The 13,582-nt window shown below is 50.4% G+C and overlaps 1 protein-coding gene across 6 annotated transcripts in view; it reads right to left on the bottom strand.

Annotated features, from left to right (window-relative positions):
- The window catches only part of PFKP (phosphofructokinase, platelet), a 71,747-nt gene that overhangs the window by 50,462 nt on the left and 7,703 nt on the right, over window positions 1-13,582 (bottom strand). For 5 of the 6 annotated variants that reach the window (XM_016962555.4, XM_016962554.3, XM_054660656.2 and 2 more), the window contains one exon: window positions 6,454-6,527. In XM_016962555.4, the coding sequence (XP_016818044.1) occupies window positions 6,454-6,527 (74 nt within the window). Of the gene's footprint in view, window positions 1-6,453; window positions 6,528-8,771; window positions 9,605-13,582 lie in introns of those variants that run through there. The other variant, XM_054660653.2, reaches the window with a different exon arrangement.

The raw sequence follows: 13,582 nt of genomic DNA, 5'->3' as shown, positions 1-13,582 counted from the left end.
TCTCATAGAGACGAGAACTGCAATTATCAGAGGTATGGAAGGGGAGGGGTGGGGAAAAGAAAGGATAAAAGGGAAGAAGACTATAAATATATTTATTCCTGAACTCTATGCCCACAAATAGTAAAGATGGTAATGATATATGCATATTTTACTTCAATAAAATAAATTTTAAAAAATCACATGTACCCCATAAATAGGTACAACTATTATGTATCCATAATAATTAAAAATAGAAAATGTTTTAAAAAGCAGTGAGTGTTACTGCACCCATACTCTGGGCCCTTGGGAGTGCACGGCATCAAACCCACCCCTGCAGAGAGAGGTGGGAGCCGTCACCTCGGCTGGTTGACGGGATCACCCCCAGGCAACGTGCTCCAGATCAGCTGGGGCTTTGCTGCCCAGTTAGGAAAACACTCACATTTTAGTGTGTTTTCTATCTTAGAATTAAAGACTTGGAACCACCCCAAATGCCCATCAATGATAGACTGGATTAAGAAAATGTGGCACATATACACCATGGAATACTATGCAGCCATTAAAAAAGGATGAGTTCTTGTCCTTTGTAGGGACATGGATGAAGCTGGAAACCATCATTCTCAGCAAACTATCGCAAGGACAAAAAACCAAACACCGCATGTTCTCACTCATAGGTGGGAATTGAACAATGAGAACACTTGGACACAGGAAGGGGAACATCACACACAGGGGCCTGTTGTGGGGTGGGGGGAGGGGGGAGGGATAGCATTAGGAGATATACCTAATGTAAATGACGAGTTAATGGGTGCAGCACACCAACATGGTACATGTATACATATGTAACAAACCTGCACGTTGTGCACATGTACCCTAGAACTTAAAGCATAATGTAAAAAAAAAAAAAAAAAAAAAAAAAAAAGAATTAAAGATACAGGATTTTTACATCTGTAACAGCAAAATGATGATACCATAAATGGATTCAACATTTATTGCTACAGCTGGTTATAGAACCCACCACTCATACAAAGTCCTGGTGGTCTGAGGGTCCATGAGAATTTATGTTCCCAAGACACCCAGAGGTAGGCTGATGCCCAGACTACACTGGAGGAAGGTGAAGAAATGGACCCGTTCACTAGGATTTCCCACCTTCTGGGGCAGGTGGGGAGGATGCCAGAGAGGCAATTTGGGCTCAAATGAGCTGATCCCCAGGCTGCTCCTATCTCCCTCAGTAAGATAATTCCAAAAGCCTGATCATTCTTTGTGCCAAAATTCATAAACAGTCCATTCAGCTCTGCTCCTAGACAGCTTCGAAGGTGCCACTTACTATAAAAGTTATCATAAAAATTAGAATTCCCCCAAAACACCATTTGCACACAAGGATTCATTTTGGCCACATCTCAGCAGAATTGCAGAAATTCCTTGAATTTCCCTAAAGGAAATGAGATCTCAGAGTCAGAACCCCTCCTTCCCCACCGAGGGCAGGGGCAGGAAGAGGCAGTGTCCCCGCCGGACAAGGTTATCCAGACAGCACCTGCGGCCATGGAGTCACATGGATGAGCCTCAGAGCCCCAGCCCTCCCAGCTGAGACAGAGAGAACATATGGAGTTTACCTCCCAAGAAAGCCCAGGGCCTCCGAGCCAGGTGAGGTGCCTCACACCTGTAATCCCAGCACTTTGGGAGGCCAAGGCGGGTGAATCACTTGAGGTCAGCAGTTCAAGACCAGCCTGGCCAACATGGTGAAACCCCGTCTCTACCAAAAATACAAAAATTAGCCAGGCCCGTAATCCCAGCTACTCAGGAGGCTGAGGCAGGAGAATCACTTGAACCTGGGAGGTGAAGGTTGCAGTGAGCTGAGATCACACCACTGCACTCCAGCCTGGGCGACACAGGGCAAGACTCTGTCTCAAAAACAAACAAACATCAGAGAAAGCCCAGGGCCTCTGGGGTAGGCCTCCCAGTGTGTTCCATACCAACTCCTTAATTCTGGTACATACCACACAGACAGTAGGCACAGGTCTGAGGACATCTGAATCCCACCAGGAAACAGACGGGCGACTACAGCACACAGTGACCAATAAAAATCAGATACCCGACAATCGCCACAAAAACACAACCCTTACATCAAGAGAGATTAAAGTGGGCCAGGGACTGCATCCAAGATTAGGCGCTCACACTCCCCTCGGCCTCACTCCCCACCCCTCCCCAACTAACAACATTCAAACCAAACACAGTGTGCGCTTGGTTTAGTGCAGGGTCCCTCGGCCTTGTTTCTACCAACATTTGGGTCTGGACCATTCTTTGTGGGGTGTGGTCCTGTCCATCGTAGGATGTGCGGTGGCATCACTGGCCTCTCCCCAGTACATTCCAGGGGCAATCCTTTCAATAATGGCACAATCAAAAAATGCCTCCAAACACTGGTAAACGTCCTAAGGGGGTAAATCACTCCCTACTCCTGGCTAGAGGCCAGGAGTCGGGGACCGAACTCTGTTCCTGGCCCTGAACATGCTGAGTGGTGACGCGGAGAAAGTGAACTAAGATATGTCGGTTTATCTGTGAAATAATAGAAGTGATTTCCTTCCTTTCCTCTGCACCCAGAGTCCCTATGAGTGTTCAGGCCGCCACTTCTGTGAGGGAACTAACTTCCACTCAACACACAACAGCGTCAGGGCCGCGGGAACAGGAGCAGCCGTGAAAATCACAAGGCATCCTGGGAAACATTCTGTGAACTACAAGTCTTCATGAATTTAAAAACATTTTGCGAATTATAACAGAAAAACCACCTCTCAGGATACTCCATCCCCAAACAGCTTTTAAAACCACATTTCTGTATTAAGAGCAGCTCTCAGGACGGGTGTGGTACTGTCTCCCAAAGTCCAAGGCAGATCACACCCACCCTCTCCCCCGCCCACCCAAAAAAAGGCAGAGGGAACAAATTCAGTATGCACATGTATATGCTCCAGCAGCAGCGGAAACTAAGCTGGCCTTCGTCAGGTGCAGGTGACCACCACTTCTGGAAGTCTGTGTGCAAATTCCAGCGCTGGGGGCAGGGTGGAGGACTGTGCTGGGGAGTGGAGTGGGGGACTGTGCTGGGGAGGGGGTGGGGGACTGTGCTGGGGAGGGGGTGGGGGACTGTGCTGGAGAGTGGAGTGGGGGACTGTGCTGGGGAGGGGTTGGGGGACTGTGCTGGGGAGGGGGGTGGGGGACTGTGCTGGGGAGGGGGGTGGGGGACTGTGCTGGGGAGCGGGTGGGGGACTGCGCTGGGGAGCGGGTGGGGGACTGCGCTGGGGAGCGGGTGGGGGACTGTGCTGGGGAGCGGGTGGGGGACTGTGCTGGGGAGCGGGTGGGGGACTGTGCTGGGGAGCGGGTGGGGGACTGTGCTGGGGAGGGGTTGGGGGACTGTGCGGGAGAGTGGAGTGGGGGACTGTGCTGGGGAGGGGTTGGGGGACTCTGGTGGGCAGGGGGTAGGGGACTGTGCTGGGGAGGGGTTGGGGGACTGTGCTGGGGAGGGGTTGGGGGACTGTGCTGGGGAGGGGTTGGGGGACTGTGCTGGGGAGGGGTTGGGGGACTGTGCGGGAGAGTGGAGTGGGGGACTGTGCTGGGGAGGGGTTGGGGGACTCTGGTGGGGAGGGGTTGGGGGACTCTGGTGGGGAGGGGTTGGGGGACTGTGCGGGAGAGTGGAGTGGGGGACTGTGCTGGGGAGTGGGGTGGGGGACTGTGCTGGGGAGTGGGGTGGGGGACTGTGCTGGGGAGTGGGGTGGGGGACTGTGCTGGGGAGTGGGGTGGGGGACTGTGCTGGGGAGTGGGGTGGGGGACTGTGCTGGGGAGTGGGGTGGGGGACTGTGCTGGGGAGTGGGGTGGGGGACTGTGCTGGGGAGTGGGGTGGGGGACTGTGCTGGGGAGTGGGGTGGGGGACTGTGCTCGGGAGTGGGGTGGGGGACTCTCCCGGGGAGGGGGTGGGGGACTCTCCCGGGGAGGGGGTGGGGGACTCTCCCGGGGAGGGGGTGGGGGACTCTCCCGGGGAGGGGGTGGGGGACTCTCCCGGGGAGGGGGTGGGGGACTCTCCCGGGGAGGGGGTGGGGGACTCTCCCGGGGAGGGGGTGGGGGACTCTCCCGGGGAGGGGGTGGGGGACTCTCCCGGGGAGGGGGTGGGGGACTCTCCCGGGGAGGGGGTGGGGGACTCTCCCGGGGAGGGGGTGGGGGACTCTCCCGGGGAGGGGGTGGGGGACTCTCCCGGGGAGGGGGTGGAGGACTGTGCTGGAGACCGCGTCTACTGTGCTCATTCCACATCCCTCAGCAAGGGGCAGCCGCTGCCAGGGCCAGGGTCCAGGCAGGGAAACTCAGGAGGGCAATCTGACCTTAAAAACACCCAAATATAAAATGATAAAAACAACAGCCTGGGAATGCTACAGCTAGACCCTCTGTTAAAATTGCCCAAATCGCATAAATACAAACAATAACCACGTAACCAGTTTAATTGAATAAAAGCAAACAACAATAACGAGAACAACAGAACCTCTTTCCAGCAAATGATAAACAAATGGATACACAGATAAATGAGCAAAGAATAATAGTAGCAACCATTTCACCAAAGGGAAACATGGCTTAGAAAGCAGACAGGGGAATCCTGCCAGTGCTCAGAAGGCCGCCGCACACAGCGGCACACAGCATCGTCATGGGAGGTAGAGCACCGCCTTCCCTGCGCAGGGCTGGGACGAGGCTGGACAGGTTTCAGGAATTACTTAGGCAAGAAGCATCCCAAGCCATAATGATGACTGTCCCTTTTAGCTCAGTCAGTGCCTGATATTAGGACCAAGGTATTAAATAATACAAAACATCAAATCGCTTTGAATATTAACATAGATCTTGCAGTGTTACAATAGCTTAAAAAACGGGGAGAAAGCTAAATAGTGCAATACCACGAGAATGGTGGAATACAGGGTCCATCATAAATGATGAGACATCAATTCAACGAGACAGTATGTTGACATTCAAAGCAACAGTTGGCTGGGCGCGGCGGCTCACACCTGTAATCCCAGCACTTTGGGAGGCCAAGGCAGGCAGATCACCTGAGGTCAGGAGTTCGAGACCAGCCTGGCCAACATGGTGAAACCCCATCTCTACTAAAAAACACAAAAATTAGCTGGGCATGGTGGCAGGCACCTTAATCCCAGCTACATGGGAGGCAGATGCAGGAGAATCATTTGAACCCAGGAGGCGGAGGTTGCAGTGAGCCAAAATCAAGCCATTGCACTCAAGCCTGGGGGACAAAAGTGAAATTTTTCTCAAAAAATAAAATAAAATAAAGCAACAGTCGTGAAACCTACGTAGTGAAAAGTCATGACATAATCGTAAACAAAAAACACAGTATACAGAACGTGTTTGCTGTACTTTTCCTAATGTGTGTGTTTCTTTCTGGTGTTTTACATACGTCATACTGAAGGAAATCAGACTAAAACACTAATAGCCATTTTGGAGGCATTAAGTGATTTACAAAAATACCTTCTCATTTTTAAAGCTATGTTTTATAAATTTAAACATTAAATATTTTTCCTAATAATTTCTGAAATCAATACTGTGATCCAAACTCTATTGGTGCCTTCCTTTCAAATACTTTTTAGTCTTAAGTTGCCAGGACTTCAAAAGTGGCAGACAGGGAGTCACTCCTGCTATTTAACACATCAGCAGACACTAGGCATCGTTTCCACTTTACATGAATGATGAAAAGCTCAAAGTGGCTGTTTTTCCTCATTTCCCTAAATGTGTATTCAAATTCAGCCTACATTGGAAATTAATAAATCACTTCTACAGTAGTAAGAGCCTCAGACAAATACAACCAATCAACCAATACAACCAATTAGAGATCATTGGTTGATTTCTAATCCTATAAATCAACACCAGGAAGTTGATATCAACATGGCCTTTTGTGGCTGGGCACAGTGGCTCACACCTGTAATACCAAAACCTTGGGAGGCCAAGGCGGGTGGATAGCTTGAGGACAGGACTCAGACCAGCCTGGCCAACATGGTGAGACCCCTTCTCTACTAAAAATACAAAAAATTAGCTGGGTGTGGTGGTGGGCACCTGTAATTCCATCTACTCATGAGACTGAGGCAGAAAATTGCTTGAACCCAGCAGGTTGCAGTGAGCCAAGATCATGCCTCTGCACTCCAGCCTGGACAACAGAGCAAGACTCTGTCTAAAAAAGAAAAAAAAAGAAAAAAGAAAATGGCTTTTTGGGCTCCCTCTCATCTCCTTTCTCCTCTTGCCTAACAAAAAACTTGCAGACCAGGCATCAGTCCCTGCAGACCAGGGGCTTCTGTGGGCTGAGGAAGGGCCCTGGCTGGCAGGATCTTGCTCCCCTGCCCGCCTCTTCGGCTGTGCTCAGCACGGGGGAGGCAGGGGTGAGTGAGCACCGGTGACTGCAGGGCTCTGGGCAGGTGGAAGAAGGGCGACAGGGGATGAGGGGCAGACACTGACCTCGTAGATGAAGTACACCTTGGCCCCCACGTAGATACCCATGCGCACCACGGCACGGACAGCAGCGTTCATACCTGCAGTGGAAACAGGAGCAAGAGTCACTGAAGAGCCCGGGGCAATTCTGGCTCTGCCACTAATTACCCATGACAATGGGTCTGTTTCCTAACCTCTCAATGCCTCATCTCCTAATATGAGAAATGGGTACACACACTCCTCTGGGATTAGGGTAAGGACTAAAAGAAACAGCCAACGTAACGCAAGGTACCCACATGCCCAGGCTGAATCAAAGAGCCCAGGGTACTTTCTGTTCAAAACATCACTGCCTGGACTTGGTACGAATTTGTAGGCCACTCCATTCAACCGCAAAATGAAGTACAGAATAGGGGTTTATTTGCAGCTAGCCAAATTCTGTGTGTGTGTGATTTGAGAAGGAGATGAAAAATGGAGTATCGCATCACCAACTACCACTGTAAAAAAAAAAAAAAAAAAAAAAAAAAAAAAAAAAAAAAAAAGGCAGTGGGCTTCAACAGAAAACAAGTCATGCAATTCTATTATCAGTAAAGTTAAAATAAACCAGCATATTACAAATAACCATACCTCATGAAGATAAAGGGAGGCCCCCCTTGAGAAGAACAGTGTTATACAATGTATCATCATATAAGTCTTTTTACAATGTATCATCATGTAGGTCTGTTTACAATGTATCATATAAGTCTGCTTACAATGTATCATCATATAAGTCTGCTTACAATGTATCATAAGTCTGTTAGCCTCCACCTAGCTCTCCACTGCCGCTGGATTTGGGGGAGCTGAAGCCACTAGTGTCTCGGAACCACCTCTGGGCCTGGAGGGTCTGTCTTGCTGTCGTGGCTAACGAGCACAGGCCCATCAGGAGAGGAGTGAAAAGGCACGAGGGCCGCACCCACAGCCATGCAGCGCTGCTGCTTAAGGATGAGGAACACCTGAGCCTTCAGTGCCTTTGCTCCCAAACACACCTGAGAGCACCAAGCTTCCTCCTCTGCAAAGTTAAATTTCAGAAACAGCTGTCAGAACTAAAGATGCTGCAGTTCGTGGGCCATGAAGCCAGTGATGTTTCCAGTCAATAAAACACAAATGAAAGGACTGTGGTCCTGCAGGGCCATCTGTGACAGAGGCAGGCTATGTGCACTTGGACGGTGACCGGCTCAGAAGATGCTTAGAAAAATCTTCAATTACACTGGGCCAGGTCGGCGATGCTGGAGTCACCATTGCCTCTGAAAGTTGACAATTCTGAATGAGAATATCTATTTGGCTGAAAAACCTTGGGGATACATATTTTAGAGGTAAATGCATGTTTACTATGTATCTAACATATGTATGCATATATATATTACATAGTCTTATTTACTTTATATTCAAACCTAGCTTATAACACAAAGAATTCGAATGACCTGCTGATTAACTAGTGGCCATCTCTCAAGAACATCAAACTCAGCATTTCAAAATGCAGGTCATCTCACCCTGATCATTTCCTCCTCCTGCTGTAACCTCTCTCTTGCCGAACAGCACAACTTTCTTCTCTGTCGCTGGCGCTGAATGCCGCTAACACCCTCGCTGACTCCTGCCCATACAGCTAACACCTGCTCCCAATATTACCCCCGAATCCCTGACTCCCTCTGACATGAGCCACCTGTGGCCAGAAGGATTACAACAACTTTTTCTCTTTCATTTGCTTTTATGCAAATAATTTATGAATATATTGTTCTTGTTTAGAAAAAAAAACGAAGTAACAGCCACATGAGCCCCACCCCGTTGGAGAGCTGGGTATGGGGACAGTGCCTTGCTGTTGGGCTGTGCGAGTTTCACACTTGTTATTTCTTTCTACACTTTGACACTACGTCCGAGATGTTTTCCATACCAGTTTCAATATTCTCTCTTTTTTTTTTTTGAGACGGAGTCTCGCTCTGTCTCCCAGGCTGGAGTGCAGTGGTGCAATCTTGGCTCACTGCAAACTCCACCTCCCAGGTTCACGCCATTCTCCTGCCTCAGCCTCCGGAGCAGCTGGGACTACAGGCGTCCACCACCACGCCCGGCTAATTTTTTGTATTTTTAGTAGAGACGGGGTTTCACCGTGTTAGCCAGGATGGTCTCCATCTCCTGACCTTGTGATCCACCCGCCTCGGCCTCCCAAAGTGCTGGGATTACAGGCGTGAGCCACCGCACCCGGCAATGTTCTCCTCTAAAGCACAAATATGACCGCGTTCCTCCAGGTTCCCAGGGCTACTGGAAGAAAACCCAAGTTCCCCTGAGCTCCCAGCCATGCCTCAGGGACCTCTCACCTGTCTGGCAGCACTCGGAGGCTCCTGTTCCTGAACCTTGGTGGCAGTCCCACCAGCGCTCTTGCTCGGACGCTCTTCCTCCTCCAACTCCTCCTCGGCTCTGGCACCTCCCAGGAAAAGGGCCTGGCTTGCCTCCCACCTGATTCCATTTATTCCTGGCAGGGCAGAGCCTCCCACCTGATTCCATTTATTCCTGGCAGGACAGAGCCTCCTGCCCCCATGGCCTCACACCTGTGGAAGGTCCTCGCTCATCTCTCCCATGGCTGGGCTCAGCAGTGCCTGGACTCTTCAACTCGAAGGGTGGACGCACAGCTCTGGTTCCAGGACCTTACGCTATGGTCACTCTAATGGATGAATTACCCATCAAACACAGCCCGTACCAACACTAGGAAATAGGTGATGCAGGAGCACAACTAAGACCCAATGGCAGCCCCTCACCCCTGCTCCTCTTCCCCCCCTGCTCTCCGAAGACCTCGTTCCCACCGGTCTTTCATAAAGGAATGATGAAGAACTCGGGGATTTTAGGAAATGTTAAGTGGAAAGATATAGCAGAAGGAATAAAATTCTTAAAAGCTGGACATGAGGCTGGTCACGGTGGCTCACGCCTGTAATCCCAGCGCTTTGGGAGGCCAAGGTGGGCAGATCACGAGGTCAGGAGATCGAGACCATCCTGGCTAACATGGTGAAACCCCGTCTCTACTAAAAATACAAAAAATTAGCCAGGCGTGGTGGCGGGCGCCTGTAGTCCCAGCTACTCGGGAGGCTGAGGCAGGAGAATGGCATGAACCCGGGAGGTGGAGCTTGCAGTGAGCTGAGATCATGCCACTGCACTCCAGCCTGGGTGACAGAGCAAGACTCTGTCTCAAAAAAAAAAAAAAAAAAAAGCTGGACATGATACACAAGGTGACCCCAGGAGACTCCTGTGCAGAGTAAAAATGCACCCCAGCACTAAACTCACTCGCTGAAGTCCCTGCTGGATTCTCCCCACCCCCACTCCGGGTTCACCTGCACCCACCTGGAAAGAACAGTGACACCACCCCACAGCAGGAGCTCACCATCAGCGGCCACGGCACCCCCATGTAGCTGGGCTGCCCCCGGGTTTCACAGGTGGAGAGGGAGCCTGGGAACTTGCATTTCTAGCAATTTCCAGGTGATGGGGGCACCACACTTTTAAAGAGACACAATTCTAGGTCCTGAAAGGACTTCTATTCACTTATGCTTTGGTAGGATGGAGCCCTGCATTGCAAAGGGCTTTTATTCATGTGTCCTCCTTGAGCTCAGGGGCTGGCAGCACTCGGTGGGACCCAGTAGGACGTCCCTTGCTGACTGCAGACCCACAGCCAGAGCCCTGGCCTGGATGTTTCTCACAGGAAGCCCGCAGAGCTCCTGACACCTCCCTGGAGGGATGAGAAAGCTGAGGCTCTTAGGGGGATAAACTGATTACTGGAAGGTAACAACATTAGTAAGCGGTGAAGCTGTAGTGTAAACCCTAGTCTTATTTCATTTTAACTTTCAAGCCTTCCTAATTTCCTCTATTACAATGCCTGTGCCTCAGAGTCACCAATGGGAACTTGAAGGAAAATAATACCTGCTGAGGCCAGATGCTCATTTAATTGCCTGGGAGTGCAGACTGTTTAGTTCTAAGCCCTCCCTCTGAACTTCTGAACAGTGGGGACTGCAATTCAGCTGCCTCCTGCTGGGCCCTGCAAGGTGAAACCTGAGGAAGCCCCAGGGACATTCAGTGAGGGGTTTGGAGAGAGAAGAACACTGGTGGATGAAAAGCAAGGGGGAAATACACCAGCATTTACTGGAGGGCTGTCACCCACAGGACAGGGACAAAGACGTGCACACCCGCAATGAGGGTTTTCACAGCCTCACAACGTGGGCTTTTGGCCTCACAGGTAAACGTCACCTGTTTCACCATTTCCTTAGGGCTGTCCGTGGGCCCTGGCACACAGCCATTAAGGGACAAAGGGCAGTTTCAGAGTCTTTCACTCAACACTCAAGCCACAGATTGTCCAAATAGCTCAGGCATCCTGGGGCTAATCCATCTGGTTTTGTTTTGGTTTTGGGAGCCCAACCCAAGGATTTCCAGGAGAAAATAGCATCTTCCTACCAAAGAAGAACCTTAACATTTGGAAAAACACCGCTTTGTAGTTTGCAAAAACCCCAGTTTTCAGGGAAGTGAATATCTTGTCATGAGAACCAAAAATAAAGTTGGAGATAATGAGGGAGCGGTTTCATAGGAAAGATCTGGTCATTACTCTGACAAATTATTAAATCACTTTCTTCATATGCCGTACTTTTTAACAGCTTCTTACTAAACCACAGTGCAGGTAAGAGAGTCACAGGACGGTTTCTTCCTTGAGTCAGAGTCATCCCTGGCCCACACCAGGGCCTAGCAAGCATGACTTAGGTCACCCTTATTTCCTGGCTACTTGGAGGAGCTGGATTTCCCAGTTTACAAATCTCAGCTTCCTGGGATTCTGCTCTGATAAAATCTAAATTGTATTTTTTTTTTTTTTTTAAGTAAGGAATAGGCCGAGCACGATGGCTCATGCCTGTAATCCCAGCACTTTGGGAGGCCAAGGTGGGCAGATCACGAGGTCAGGAGATCGAGACCATCCTGGCTAACAGGGTGAAACCCCATCTTTACTAAAAATACAAAAAAAAAATTAGCCAGGCATGGTGGAGAGCGCCTGCAGTCCCAGCTACTTGGGAGGCTGAGGCAGGAGAATCGCTTGAACCCGGGAGGAGGAGGTTGCAGTGAGCCGAGATTGCGCCACTGCACTCCAGCCTGATGACAGAGTGAGATTCCATCTCAAAAAAAAAAAAAAAAAAAAAAAAGTGAAGAATAGATGAACTCTAACGAAATAATCTGGGTCTTTTACCTCCTCCGTTGTCTGGAGTAATAAAGCTCCCTGCCTCACCCTCTCTCACAGCACTCAGCCACTTTTCCTGAATTTTCCCACACTCCTGATCACTCACTTGTTAATTTCAATGCATAAATTCTTTTTGAGAAACAAAGTCAGTTTGCCGACTCCTCCCGCTGCTTTGTTAGAAAATGAGCTTACACCGTGCTGATCTCACTACTGCTGCCAAAGTTCCTTCTAGGGGTTTTTCCTTTGATAATGTAGGGATTATGTAGGCATGGGGAGGTGGGATGCCAAAGGCGGATTCTGTCAAGGTGCTGTTCCCTCCCCACCCCTGCCGGTTCAAAGTCATCGAACTGGGGGGCCTCTCTGACCTCCTGGACTGTGCAGACACCGTGTCTTCTAGTAGGGTCAGGGGAGGGCTGGAGATAAATCTGTAGGGCTCTTCACTCAACCACCGGCCCACTGTCCAGCTCGGGTGCCCCAAGTGCCACCTCTGCTGGGCGCCGTGTGGATGCATCGGTGACAAGACGGGAAGCCTCTGGCCCTGGCGGAGCTTGTTCCGATCAGGAGAGACCCGAAAGCATGAAACACAGTGAACAAATGCATGATGCCCATGGATGGATGGCCATAAGTGCTAAGGAGAAAAATAACAAGCGGGGTGGGGGGTGTTGAGGGTGTGGAGGACAGGGAGGGGCTGCCATTGACAATCGGAGAGCCTGCAGACCTGCCTGAGAGTGACGTTTGGAGAAAGAAGGAAAGGGAAGAAGGTGAGGGAGGTTAGCCAAATGGACATCTGGGAAAGAGCTCAGGTAGCAGAGGGGCTGGGGCGGGGGCGCGGTGGCAGCGTGCTACATTCCAGGGTCCTCTGCGTGGCTGGGACAGTGTCGGCCCTCCCCTGCACATCCCTCAGAGCCTTCGCAAAAACACCCACATGGGGACCTTCTAAATAGAGGCAGCACACGCCACCCATTGCCGTGACCACACTGTCCCTCAGAGGAGCCGCTGGCCACGTGCATCCCGTCCACATGGAGATGTGCTTTAAGCTTCTTTACACACTGGGTTTCAAAGATTTACTATGGAAAACAGTGTAAAATATTAATAATCTACAATAATTGATTGTTATCAAAATAGTGGGTTGAATATAAAACATAGTTTTTTGCTCTTACCAGTTTTTTACTTTTTTTTTTTTTTTTTTTTGAGATAGGGTCTCACTGTGTTGCCCAGGCTGGAGTGAACTGGTGCAGTCACAGCTCACTGCAGCCTCCAACTCCTGGGCTCAGGCAATCCTCCCACCTCAATCTCCCACGGGGCTGGGACGGTAGGTGTGCACCGCCACGCCTGACTAATTGTTTTGTATTTTTTGTAGAGACTAGGTCTTGCCATGTTGCCCAGACTGGCCTCAAACTCCTGGGCTCAAGTGATCCACCTGCCTTGGGCTCCTGAAGGGCTGGGATTACAGATGTTGAGTCTTGGCACCCAGTGTCCCCCACTCCCGGCCCCCTGCTCCGCCTTTCTTTAATGCGGCAACTAGATCATTTAAAATTGCATATATAACACAGGCCACCCACATGCAAGCCTCAATCCTGGGAGATTCTCCCATTGGAGAAACCTCCAAGAAGCTGATCTGCCTGGATTTGCAAACTGCCCCACTGGCTCCAGAGGGAAGCGGCTCTGGAATCGGCTCTTCAATACTGCCCTTGAGTATACTGTGTACCTCTTGACTTTCCACCAGCACAAAGCTCCTTATTAAACGCTGACAAAAATTCCTTCCGTTCTGTTGGGAGCAGGCCCCCCCAAATCTGGCCATAAACTGACCCCAAAACTGGCCATAAACAAAATCTCTGCAGCACTGTGACACGTTCATAATGGCCCTAACGCCCACGCTGGAAGGTTGTGGGTTTATGGGAATGAGGGCAAGGAGCACCTGGCCCAGCC

The sequence above is a fragment of the Pan troglodytes genome, chromosome 8, assembly GCF_028858775.2.
Source record: "Pan troglodytes isolate AG18354 chromosome 8, NHGRI_mPanTro3-v2.0_pri, whole genome shotgun sequence".
NCBI classification, from domain to species: domain Eukaryota; kingdom Metazoa; phylum Chordata; class Mammalia; order Primates; family Hominidae; genus Pan; species Pan troglodytes.
The sequence above is the reverse complement of the archived record's forward strand: the minus strand, read 5'-3'. Positions and strand labels throughout refer to the sequence as shown.